Consider the following 12,389-nt stretch of genomic DNA (forward strand, 5'->3'; position numbering starts at 1 on the left):
CTGATGAAGGAACAGCACTCCAAAAGCTAGTGCTTCCAAATAAACCTGTTGAACTATAAGCTGGTGTTATGTGCTTTTTAACTTTGTACACCCCGGTCCAACACAGACATCTCCAAGTCATAACTGTTCTCAGATACTAGATTAGAGTGACACTGGAAAAGCACAGCAGGTCAGACAGCATCCGAGGAGCAGGAAAATCGACGTTTCTGGCAAAAGCCCTTCATCAGGAATTCCTGATGAAGGGCCTTTGCCTGAAATGTCAATTTTCTTGCTCCTCGGATGCTACCTGGCCTGCTGTGCTTTTCCAGCACCATTCTCGACTCTGAATTCCAGCATCTGCAGTCCTTATTTTTTGCCTAGTTCTCAGATGCAGCCAGATCTGTTGAGTTTTTCCAGCAGTTTTTGTTTTTGCTTGTTACAGCCATTGGAATTTGATGACAAGAGGTTAACAAAAATTTTTTTTAAACCAGACAGTAACATGCATAAATTTGGTTTCCAGTAAGTCAGCAGAAAGAGGACCATAAAGTGTGGTGCTGGAAAAGGCAGCACCTGAGGAGAATCGATGCAAACATAAGCTACTCATCTGGAATGCTATCTTTCCTCACTTTCTGCCAGAAAAAGGACCATCCCTATTGACTCGGTCTACCTGTAATATAAATGGATTGGACCAGATTTCTGAGTGGTATTTGAGCCTAGCTGCTTCGGAAAGATTTAATGTTCTCGAATGTGTATTGTTACATAGTACTTCCTCTAAACTCTGTCTGGCAATAACACTGCTTTTATTTGAGTTTGAGTTTAGAGGCAGCACAGTGGTTAGCACTGCTGCCTCACAGCACCAGGGTGCCAGGTTCAGTTCCAGCTTCGGGTGACTGTCTGTGTGGAGTTTGCACATTCTCGATGTGTCTGCGTGGGTTTCCTCCGGGTGCTCCGGTTTCCTCCCACAGTCCAAAGATGTGCAGGTCAGGTGAATTGGCAAAGCTAAATTGCCCGTACTGCTAGATGCATTAGTCAGAGGAAAATGGGTCTGGGTGGGTCACTCTTCGGAGGGTCGGTGTGGGCTTGTTGGGCCGAAGGGCCTGTTTCCACACTGTAGAGAATCTAATCTAATCAGAACGCAGTGATAAGTTAGGAGAAGGCATAATGTTCACAGAATGGCTGTAAGACGTGAATAGGGATGATGGTGTATTGGTTTAGCTCTCAGATCATCAGTCATACATTGGGTTCAGATCTGGGTTGAAATCCCTATTTCTGGCCCAATCAAATTAAAACTTGCCCATTTATCTTTGGTGTGGCTTGTCAGATGAAATCCTGGTTTAGGTGTCTTCCTAGCCATTCAACATTGATAAGTCCAGGAAACACAGCTGCTCTGTTGCAGAGTGGATTTACCCCGAAACTGCACTCCTTTCCTCCCCCTCCCCCCCTCCCCAGTATTATTGCTATAATCTGTGGTCAAAAAGTCCTGTTTGACAGCTGCTGAGACAAGCTGTGTGTTCAATGTAAACAAGGGGGTACAGTAACAGTTGGGGGAGCGACATGGTGCCTCAGAGGTTATCACTGCTGCCTCAACCCTGCATGAGTGTAACACTCAACATTTTAAGCTGACTACCCTATGGACAAAAGTCCACTTGATTGAATCCCATGCACCACCTTAAACGATGTAATTCACATGCCCACACACCTCTGTCATTGTGTCAATGGTATCATGTACAAAATATATCAAAACATCTTTGAAAGTACTTCCAAGTCTATGATCTCTACCATCTAGAAGAACAATGGACAGCAGATTATCTGGCTATCACATTATAGTTCGTAGGACCTTAATGCACACAAACCGGCTGCCATGTTTCTACATTAAAATAGTGACTATTTCAAAAGTACTGAATTACTTAAAGTGGAGCAAATCTTTATTTGGCTGAAGAATGTTAAGCATTTCAACTTTATCTTTTGAGCAGCACAGCTGCTCCTCATCCCATTATCCACCATCACTCCAAGCTGGATAGTGCCTGCTGCAGAGATTTGAAATGATCCAATGGGTTCAGGAATCATTTAGCTTTATTAGTAACTCTGTACCGCTAAGCACACACTTAGGTCCTATGTTGCAGCTTAAATAGTTTAACACCTCATATTACTGTTTCAGGCATACTCTCTGGCACTCATTAAACCAAGGTTGATTGGTTAATGGCAATGGTAGAATGGAGGGATTATGTCATGCCAAAAAATGACAAATTGTTGTTGAATATAATTTTCCTGCTGCTGACTGCTTGCTGTATCTCACGGATGCACAAGTTCCAGCTGCTTTATTTGTTCCAAATCTCTCTCAATACAATTGTAGTGTCACACATCACCAGATAGGATATCCTCAATGTAAAGACAGGATTTAAATCTCCACATGAATTGTGCAATGATTACTGCTACCAACACCCCACCATGGACAGATGCAACTGTAACCAGTAGATTATTGTGGATGAGGACAATATGTTATGTATGTTTTTCAAACTTTTAAAGCTTTATTTCATTATTCTCACAAAGGCCAAGATGCTCCCAAGATTGGATATATTATCTGCTTTGGCTCCTTCCCCCTGCTCAATGCAGTCTTTTGTTGGACCTCATTCTGGCAAGAAAATTGTCTGTAAATTAAGCACATTTCCTAACTCATTTTGGCAATTTAGCAAGGAGTAATTAAAACTTTCACATGACAACTGCTCTATGTTCACTTTATACTTCTAAACATTCTGCCTCATACTGTTAAGGAAATGCAACTGGCAGTGCATTAATACCAGTATCTTTGGCAGGACTGATCTTCAGCCACAATACAGTATAACCTCGGTTATCCGAACATCAATTATCCGAATTTCAGATTATCTCAACAAGATCTCAAATTGCCGTAAAAACAGCATGAGGCAACTCAGCATTCAGTTACCAATTAAATGGCATTGTGGCATGTGTTGCCGGATAACCAAGGCATGTTCACAACCAGCACTCGAACTACTGCTTTTTTACGATCCAATCAGTCATCAGTTAAATGGCATGTATTGCTGGATAACTGGCACACAAATTACCGCTTGTTTACGATCACTTCAGTTATCCGAACAAAATACTCTCTGCCTGTCTCATTTGGATAATCAAGGTTGTACTGTACTTGTCATTTGTATAAAATTATGAGTTGGATCAGATCAACTCTGGTACATCTTCAGCTATCAATTTACATACTGATCTGTTACAGTTAATCAAAACTAATTTGGAGATTCTTGCACTTTTAATAAACCTCTTTCTCAACACAAATATTTGCATGGGCAAACTTTGAGGATGCTGTTTTAAGATAATTGCATGTGGCCTGCAAACCATGTACTATATAGCCAGGTGTTCTTACTATTTGAAGACAGAAGCAGCAATCATAAAAATAAATTTCTGTGGTCTCGTTATATAAAGTGCCCACAGTTTCATTTATTGTCAAAACCCCCATTCACATGCCTTTTTTCCAGAAAGACAAAACCCTTATAAACAGGCAATACCAGTAATACTCTGAAGATGCAGTCCAATATTTTGTACAGAAAAGGAAATTCTTTCCATTTGTTTTCTTTAAATTCCATGAAGCGAGGAGCAGCAGAAAAGCCCTGTTCATGTGCTTTAAACTAAACTATAGGAACATTTGCAAAACTTACTTTACCTACAATCATTTCTTTACTTGAAAAAGTTGCATGTAATACAAATGACAATTTTGAAATTGTATTTTTGAAGAAAAAATTATGTACGTCATTTTTGGCAGATACTTGTCTTAGGAATTTACCCACTGTTTTTAAAATATCTCAATTACAATATTTCAGACCAAATGAATGGTCCATAAATTCGATTGAATAACCAGATCAAGATAATTTCCTTTGCACCGCGTAGAAGGCACTTGAAGTGGGATTCCTGCATTGTGGGGCGCACAGAGCAATTGGCATATGAGAGTAGTCAGATTTTCAAAAGTGTCATGAGGTTATCTTGTGCATCTGTTCTGTTCATGCAGTTGTTCAAGGTCTTTAAGCAACCACTATAATTTCTAAGCAGCAGAAAGGTTTATGTAAATCAATTTGGCATATTAAAGCCATAAACAATCAAATCTATTTGTATTTACCTGCTAAAATCACTCATAACAAATCCACAACCCATTTCAAAGGCTCTTAACCCAGTGAGCTAAACAGGCAATACAATTCACAATTAACAAACATATAGACATTAGACAATGCCATGAATCTCTCATAAATTACAAAAACTTTATGCCAACATTTATAAAACCAAAGCCTTAATAAAGGACATCTTTCAGTGTTTGAAAGTGGTTGTACCAAATGGAAAGGGCCTTTAAGTTGTGATGCCTGGAAGTTCTGCTAGTCATAGATACAGTGCACCAGCTCTTTCCTCTTCACTGTTGAGAGAGTAATGCATTTCTGTTGGCTTTCATCTTCTCTAATCGCTTCATCAAGTGGCTATTGGTCATTTCCATCTCTTCATTCCTATCCAATGCTGATCGTAACTGAGGAGGAATTGAGAGAGATTTGGTCATTATCACTAAGCTAACACAACATATTGAAAATCATAAAATGTTATGACAAATTTATTAAACATCTGAGCCCCTCAATTAGCTGTAGCAGCATGGGAAGGATTGTTTGGAAACAAATATGAATCATTTTTCCACTTATGATGCAATGTAGAACTAAAAATGCATTTATAGTCACCCAAGTCAAATTTGTTTTGCAGGGAGGTCTTGGGGTTAAGTAAAAACAATGTAGCACTGTACATGAAATATTTAAAAAAGATAAACACAATGATGTATTGGAAATGATATTTAAAAATTCATCATCAAATCATTAGGACTTACAATTTAACACTGAACATGCAAAATACAAATGAGGGGAAAAATGTATTCAGTCAAAAGAATGGAAGAGACCACTTAGGCAAAGAAAAGACCATTTAGCCTTCTGTGATCTGTGTTAGACCTAAAAGAGCTCTTCAGAATGGCCTAAAATAGAGTCAGAGAGATGTACAGCATGGAAACAGACCCTTCGGTCCAACCTGTTTCTGTAACTCAGAGTAGCATTGAGTAAACATTCTGCATACCTCTCGCTGCAACCTCCTTTTTTCAGCTTTTAGTTCATCCTCTATTTTTTCTGAGTTTTCTGTTGCTGTTTTATAGCGAAGCACCTGTCCTTCAAGTCTGACAACCTGAAAATTCATTTAAAAATGTCAGCCACAATAGTACTGTCATGGGAACTGCAGGAAACTCTCCCACAGAATTATTAAAAAGAAATATTGGATTAGCTAGTTTGTTACTCCCACCCAAAGCAAAGCTCCACTCGAGTCAAAATATTTAAACTCATGATTCAATACTTTGGATAATCCTCCAAATATCTGAATTATTGTTAGGTCCAATGGTTCCTTTCATTGACTATGTTTGAGAATGTGATGATGATCAAATCACTACAATTGTAGATGTTGCAAAAGCTTTCTCATTTTGACAAATGCAAAAATAAAAGGGCATTTCTTGGGCAATAAATAACCATACATAAAAATGATTATACAGTTTTTGCCTGTCATCTCAGTCAGTTGTTCAGGATCCCAGATTTACAAAAAAAGAGTACCCCTAGTGTGTTGGTCACCATTTTATCCGTCAGCAAATATATAAAACAAATTATCTGGTCATTTGTTTCATTGCTTTTCATGGAAGCTGGCTGTGAGCAGATTCACGGTTATGATTCCTAGGTTCAATAATAACTGCATTACAAGGATATTTCACTGGCTCTAAGTTGTATTTGGATATCCTGAGGTCAAGCAAGATTCTATATAAATGCACATTTTAAAAAACTTTAATGTAAAGAGTTGGCAAGTTAACTTGTAAGATTCGATGAAGAGTTAAGTGATCAATTAAGCATATTTTCTTAAAGAGAACATTGTTGTCCATGACACCAGGCAGACACATCTGCTTCTCCTAATCATTACACCCACAAACTAAGACAACAGCACCTCAATTTAATGGCAGATAGGTCATGCTTGACAAACTTAATTTAATTTTTTGAGAAGGTACAAACTAATCAATAAGGGAATGGATGTTGTTTTATATGAACTTCTAGAAGGCATCTGACAAAGTACCAAGCTACAGCCTGTTAACTGAAGTAGAAGTCCACAGAACTGAGGACAACTTACTAACATGGCTGGGAGGGTGGAGATAATAAATAAGTACTCAAATTGGCAATATGACCTTTGGCTTTCCATAAGGGTCTGTGCGAGGGCCTCAATTATTCACATTTGTTAACAACTTGGTAAATGGTACAGAAAGACATATCCAAATTTGCTGATGACACAAAGTTAGGCAGTACAGTAGACAGTATAGATGATTGCATAAATTACAAAGTGATATTGATAGACTAGGTGAATGGGCAAAAGGGAGACTGATAAATTTCAATAATTGCAATGGAGGTTATCCATTCTGAACCAAGAAAGGATAGATCAGGCTACTATCTAGACAGTATGAAGTGAAATTTATTGGATGTCGAAAGAGACTTGGGGTTCTGGTGCATTGATCTTTAAACTACCATAATTAGGTGCAGAAAATAATCAAGACGGCTAATGGAATGCTGGGCTTCATATCTAAAGGACTGAATTACAAGGATGCTTAAGCTATACAATACCTTGGTCACAGACACTTGGGAGTACTGAGATCAGATCTGGGCATCACTCCTTACAAAGGATATATTGGCCTTGGAGGGAATACAAGATTGGCTTACAAGAATGATACCTGGACTTCAGGGACTGAACTGTGAGAGAGTATATAAATTAGGTGTTTTCTCTCAAGAATTTAGGAAGTTAAGAGGTGATCTGAATGAAGTCTTCAAGATAATAACTGGAAAAACAGGGTATAGAAGATGACAAACTGCAGTGATTGTATTAAGGTCAATCACATGGACCTCACAGAATGAGTTCCCTAATTGGGGCTACTAATGTGGTCCAATTGGGAGCCCTGGCCTAAAGATAAGAACAGTAGTGTCACTGACTCTGAGCTGGCTGGTCACAGCCAGTGTATTGTGAACAAATAAATAAAGCGAGACTTGGTGATGAAATATCGGTCTTTGTGCGGTTATTTCAGACAAAAAAAGAACAGGTGAAGGTGAGTCACTGATTTAAAAACTAAGCTTGAGTGTCGGGGCTGCCATTTTTGTTTCAGCACCAGGAATAGTGGCAGTGTTGACCTGAAGGCTGACGGGAAGGTGAATCACCAATTTAAAAACTTACCTCGTGAAGAGGTGGAGCGCACGCTGAGCAGGAGTGGACATGAGGCTGCTGAGTAAGTGAAGTAATATGTTTGGGTGGTTGCATTATCTGAAACACTACTTAAGTAGTGTCTCCCACCCATCCTCCTCCTCTAACCAAAAAAAGGGTTCTGTGTGCCAAATTGGTAAGGTAACTAGTTTTTTTTATTGTTTATTTTTCAATATACTCTTGGGAATTCAGAATAGTGGGAATGTGGGTTAGGGCAGTTGAATGTTCCTCCTGCAGAATATGGGAGGTAAGGGTCACCAGTAGTATCCCTGCTAATTTCATCTGCGACAAGTGCACCCTAATCTAACTCCTCGAGAACCGTATAAGGGAACTGGGGCTGGATGAACTTTAGATTATACGGGAGGCTGAAAGGGTTGTTGAGAAGAGTTACAGGGAGGTAGTCACATCTCAGGTGTTGAAACTTTATTGCTGGAACAGCACAGCAGGTCAGGCAGCATCCAGGGAACAGGAGATTCGACGTTTCGGGCACAGGCCCTTCTTCAGGGCCTGTGCCCGAAACGTCGAATCTCCTGTTCCCTGGATGCTGCCTGACCTGCTGTGCTGTTCCAGCAATAAAGTTTCAACTTTGATCTCCAGCATCTGCAGACCTCACTTTCTCCAGTCACATCTCAGGTACAAGAAAGAGGCAGAGGGGTTACAGTCAGGGGACGGAGAGGGTACCAGCAGGCAGTGAAGGGAACCCCTGTGGCTGTTCCCCTCAATGACAAGTTTGGATACTATTGGGACTTACCAGGGGTAAGCCATAGGGTACAGGTCTCTGGCACAGAATCAGTCCGTGTCGGAGGGTCGGTGTGGACTTGTTGGGCCGAAGGGCCTGTTTCCACACTGTAGGGAATCTAATCTAATCTAATTTCCAGCATGGGTTAGTACCTGGGACATTGATGTTATGGCCATTTCGGACACGTGGATAGAGCCAGGGACAGGAATGATTGTTGCAGGTTCCAAGATTTAGATGTTTCAATAAGAACAGAAAAGATGGTAACAGGAGGGGGAGGTGTGGCATTGTTAATCAAGGACAGTATTACGGTGGCAGAAAGGATGTTTGCGGACTCATCTACTGAGATAGTATGGGCTGAGGTTAGAAATAGGAAAGGCAGTCACCCTATTGGGAGTTTTCTACAGGCCTCCGAATAGTTCCAGAGATGTACGAGAAAGGATAGCAAAGATGATTCTGGATAGGAGCGAGAGTAACAGGGTAGTTGTTATGGGGGACATTAACTTTCCAAATATTGACTAGAAATACTACAGTTACAGTACTTTAGATGGGTCAGTTTTTGTCAATGTGTGCAGGATGGTTTCCTCACAGTATGGAGACAAGCCAACAAGGGGTGAGGCCACATTGGATTTGGTACTGGCTGATGAGCCCAGCCAGATGTTAGATTTGGAGATAGGTGAGCACTTTTTGGTGATAGTGACCACAATTCAGTTATATTTACTTTAGTAATGGAAATGGATAGGTATATAATGCAGGCAAGGATTAATGCTGGGTGAAAAGCAACTACGATACAATTAGGCAAGATTTAGGGTGCATAGGATGGGGAAGGAAACTGCAGGCAATGGGCACAATTGAAATGTGGAGCTTATTCAAGGAACGCTATTGTGTGTCATTGATAAGTATGTACCTGTCAGGCAGGCAGGAAATGGTCGAGCGAGGGAGCCGTGGTTTACTAAGGAAATTGAATCTCTTGTCAAGAGGGAAAAAGCAGCTTATGTTAGGATGAGACATGAAGGCTCAGTGAGGGTGCATGAGAGTTACAAGTTAGCCTGGAAAGACCTAAAGAGAGTTAAGAAGAGCCAGGACGGGACATAAGAAGTTGTTGGCAGATAGGGCCAAGGAAAACTCTAAAGCTTTCTAAAGGTATGTCAGGAATAAAAGAATGACTCGAGTAAGATTAGGACCAGTTAAGGACAGTAGTGGGAAGTTGTGAGTGGAGTTCGAGGAGATAGGGGAAACATTAAATGAATTTTTTTGTCAGTATTCACACAGGAAAAAGATAATGTTATCGAGGAGAATACTGAGATACAGGCTACTAGATTAGACAGGATTGAGGTTCACAAGGAGGTGGTGTTAGCAATTCTAGGAAGTGTAAAAATATGCAAGTCCCCTGGGCCAGATAGGATTTATCCTAGGATTCCCTGGGAAGCCAGGGAGGAGATTGCCGAGCCTTTGGCTTTGATCTTTATGTTGTCATTGACTACGGAATAGTGCCAGAAGACCGGAGGATAGCAAATGTTATCTCCTTGTTTAAGAAGGGGAGTAGAGACAACCTTGGTAATTATAGACTAGTGAATCCGTTGTGGGTAAAGTGTTGGAAAAGGTTATAAGAGGTAGGATTTATAACCATCTAGAGAGGAATAAGTTCATTAGGGATAGTTAGCACGGTTTTGTAAAGGCTGGGTCATGTAACACAAACCTAGAGTTCTTTGAGATAGTGACAAAACAGGTGGATGAGGGTAAAGTGATTGATGTAGTGTCTATGAATTTCAGTAAGGCGTTTGATAAGGTTCCCGACGGTAAGCTATTGCAGAAAAAAACAGAGGCATGGGATTGAGGGTGAATTAGCAGTTGGATCAGAAATTGGCTAGCTGAAAAACAACAGAGGGTGGTGGTTGATGAGAAATGTTCATTCTGGAGTTCAGTTACGAGTGGTATACCACAAGGATCTGTTTTGTGGTCACTGCTGTTTGTCATTTTTATAAATGACCTCAATGACGGTGTAGAAGGATGGGTTAATAAATTTGCGGATGACATGAAGGTCGGTTGAATTGTGAATAGTGCTGAAGGATGCTGCAGGTTGCAGAGGGACATAGATAAGCTGCAGAGCTGGGCTGAGAAGTGGCAATGGAGTTTAATGTGGAAAAATGTAAGGTGATTCACTTTGGAAGAAGCAACAGGAATAAAGAGTACTGGGCTAATATTAGGATTCTTGGTAGTGTAGATGAGCAGACAGATCTGTGTCCAGGTACATAGATTGCTGAAAGTTGCCACCCAGGTTGATAGGGTTGTTAAGAAGGCATATGATGTGTTAGCTTTTAGTGGTAGAGGGATTGCGTTTCGGATCCATGAGGTCATGCTGCAGCTGTACAAAACTCTGATGTGACAGCATTTGGAGTACTGCGTACAGTTCTGATCACTGCATTATAGGAAGGATGTGCAAGCTAAGGAAAGGGTTCAGAGGAGATTTACTAGGATGTTGCCTGATATGGAGGGAAGATCTAATGAAGAAAGGCTGAGAGACTTGAGGCTGTTTTCGTTACAGAGAAGGAGGTTGAAAGGTGATTTAATAGAGACATTAAGATAATCAGAGGGTTAAGGTAGGGTGGACTGTGAGAGCCATTTTCCTTGGATGGTAATGGCTAGCATGAGGGAACACAACTTTAAGTTGAAGGGTGATAGATATAGGTCAGACGTCAGAGGTAGTTTCTTTACTCAGAGTAGTAGAGGTGTGGAACGCACTACCTGCAACAGTAGTAGACTCGCCAACTTTACGGGCATTTAATGGTCACTGGATAAACATATGGATGAAAATGGAATAGTGTAGGATAGATAGGCTTCAGATTGGTTCCACATGTTGGCGCAACATCAAGGGCTGAAGGGTCCCTACTGTGCTGTAATGTTCTATGTGTGTAGGTGTGTCAGACATCCTGTTCACTCAGAGCTGGCTCTGAGGGATCAGTGTCAAGGACTCTCCACGTGCAAATAAAGGATGATTAAGTGACAGGATATTGGCCTGTGGAATTATTTCATAAATTATGTCCACTGGCTAGGGATTCTAGAACTAGGGGACACAGTCTGTTCAGGAGAAATGTTAGGACACACTTCTACACACACAAAGTCTGATAGCGTTTTGGAATTCTCTTCCACTGACAGCAGTGGATGCAGAATCAGTTGTTAATTTGAAATCTGAGACAGATACATGTTTCATGACCAAAAGACGTTAAGTGACTTGGGCCAAAGGCAGGTATATAGACTTAGGCCACAGATCAGCTGTGATCTCTCTGAACAATGGGGCATGCTTAAGGGATTGAATAGCCTACTCCTGTTCTTATGAAATTCAAACAGTGACCCCCACACAATGTGGTGTCAGGATAGTTTACGCACGAAGGTTTCTGGAGTATAAAAGTTTATGATCTGTTGACTTGGAGGGAAGTTCATTACCTACAAACCTCTTGATAGCTCAGAAGTTTCAGACTCACTTCCCTGCATCATATCTGTAATAAACATAACTAGACAAAGCATCGTATCTCTCGATATAAGTAGCACTTCAATCCATTATGATGGAGGAAATAATCAGCTCTTTGAAAACTTGAGATCTTAACTAGGGCAGACTTATTAAACTAAATACACCAAAGGATGGAAGAACAAGAGCTCAGCATGCTGATTCCCCCCATAACTAGATATGCTTTGATTCCAATTTTGCAGATTTTTTTTAACATTTAAATTATTAATTTGTCTACAATTGATAAAACACATGTTAAGTTCAGATATTCCAGCTGGGCCAAAAACAGTGCTGCGTGAAAGCATGGCCGTTTGCCAAAGGGATAAGCGAATTTGCATTTCTTTCGGACATCTCTCAATAAATGGCTGGTAAAAGAAATAGAGGCACAAAGAAACACTGTCCAATATTTTGACTTTATAGCCAAGAGACAAACTTATCAAATTTTAATCCATATCCACACAATGAAGGTTTGTGATATACTATAATTGGGAAATTTGGTTCTAAAACTGACAAGACCACATACAGATTTAGGGCTGATGTGTATTTCTCTATTACATGCATTGAGGTAAGGACTTTTATTAATGACTTGGATGAGGGAGTCGAAGGGTGGGTCAGTAAATTTGCAGATGATACGAAGATTGGTGGAGTTGTGGATAGTGAGGAGGGCTGTTGTCGGCTGCAAAGAGGCTTAGATATGATGCAGAGCTGGGCTGAGGAGTGGCAGATGGAGTTCAACCCTGCCAAGTGTGAGGTTGTCCATTTTGGAAAGACAAATAAGAATGCGGAATACAGGGTTAAAGGTAGGGTTCTTAGTGAGGTGGAGGAACAGAGAGATCTTGGGGTCTATGTTCATAG

The 12,389-nt window shown here is 40.5% G+C and overlaps 1 protein-coding gene across 1 annotated transcript in view; it reads right to left on the bottom strand.

The window, feature by feature from the left end:
* Positions 1-3,424: 3,424 nt before the first annotated feature.
* The window catches only part of lrrfip2 (leucine rich repeat (in FLII) interacting protein 2), a 49,604-nt gene continuing 40,639 nt past the window's right edge, over positions 3,425-12,389 (bottom strand). Inside the window, exons 12-13 of the mRNA XM_043689371.1 lie at positions 5,098-5,202; positions 3,425-4,513 (exon numbers count right to left, since the gene is read on the bottom strand). Coding sequence (XP_043545306.1) covers positions 4,403-4,513; positions 5,098-5,202 — 216 coding nt within the window. The 3' untranslated portion in view covers positions 3,425-4,402. The remainder of the gene's footprint in view (positions 4,514-5,097; positions 5,203-12,389) is intronic.

The sequence above is a fragment of the Chiloscyllium plagiosum genome, chromosome 4, assembly GCF_004010195.1.
Source record: "Chiloscyllium plagiosum isolate BGI_BamShark_2017 chromosome 4, ASM401019v2, whole genome shotgun sequence".
In the NCBI taxonomy this organism is placed as follows: Eukaryota; Metazoa; Chordata; class Chondrichthyes; order Orectolobiformes; family Hemiscylliidae; genus Chiloscyllium; species Chiloscyllium plagiosum.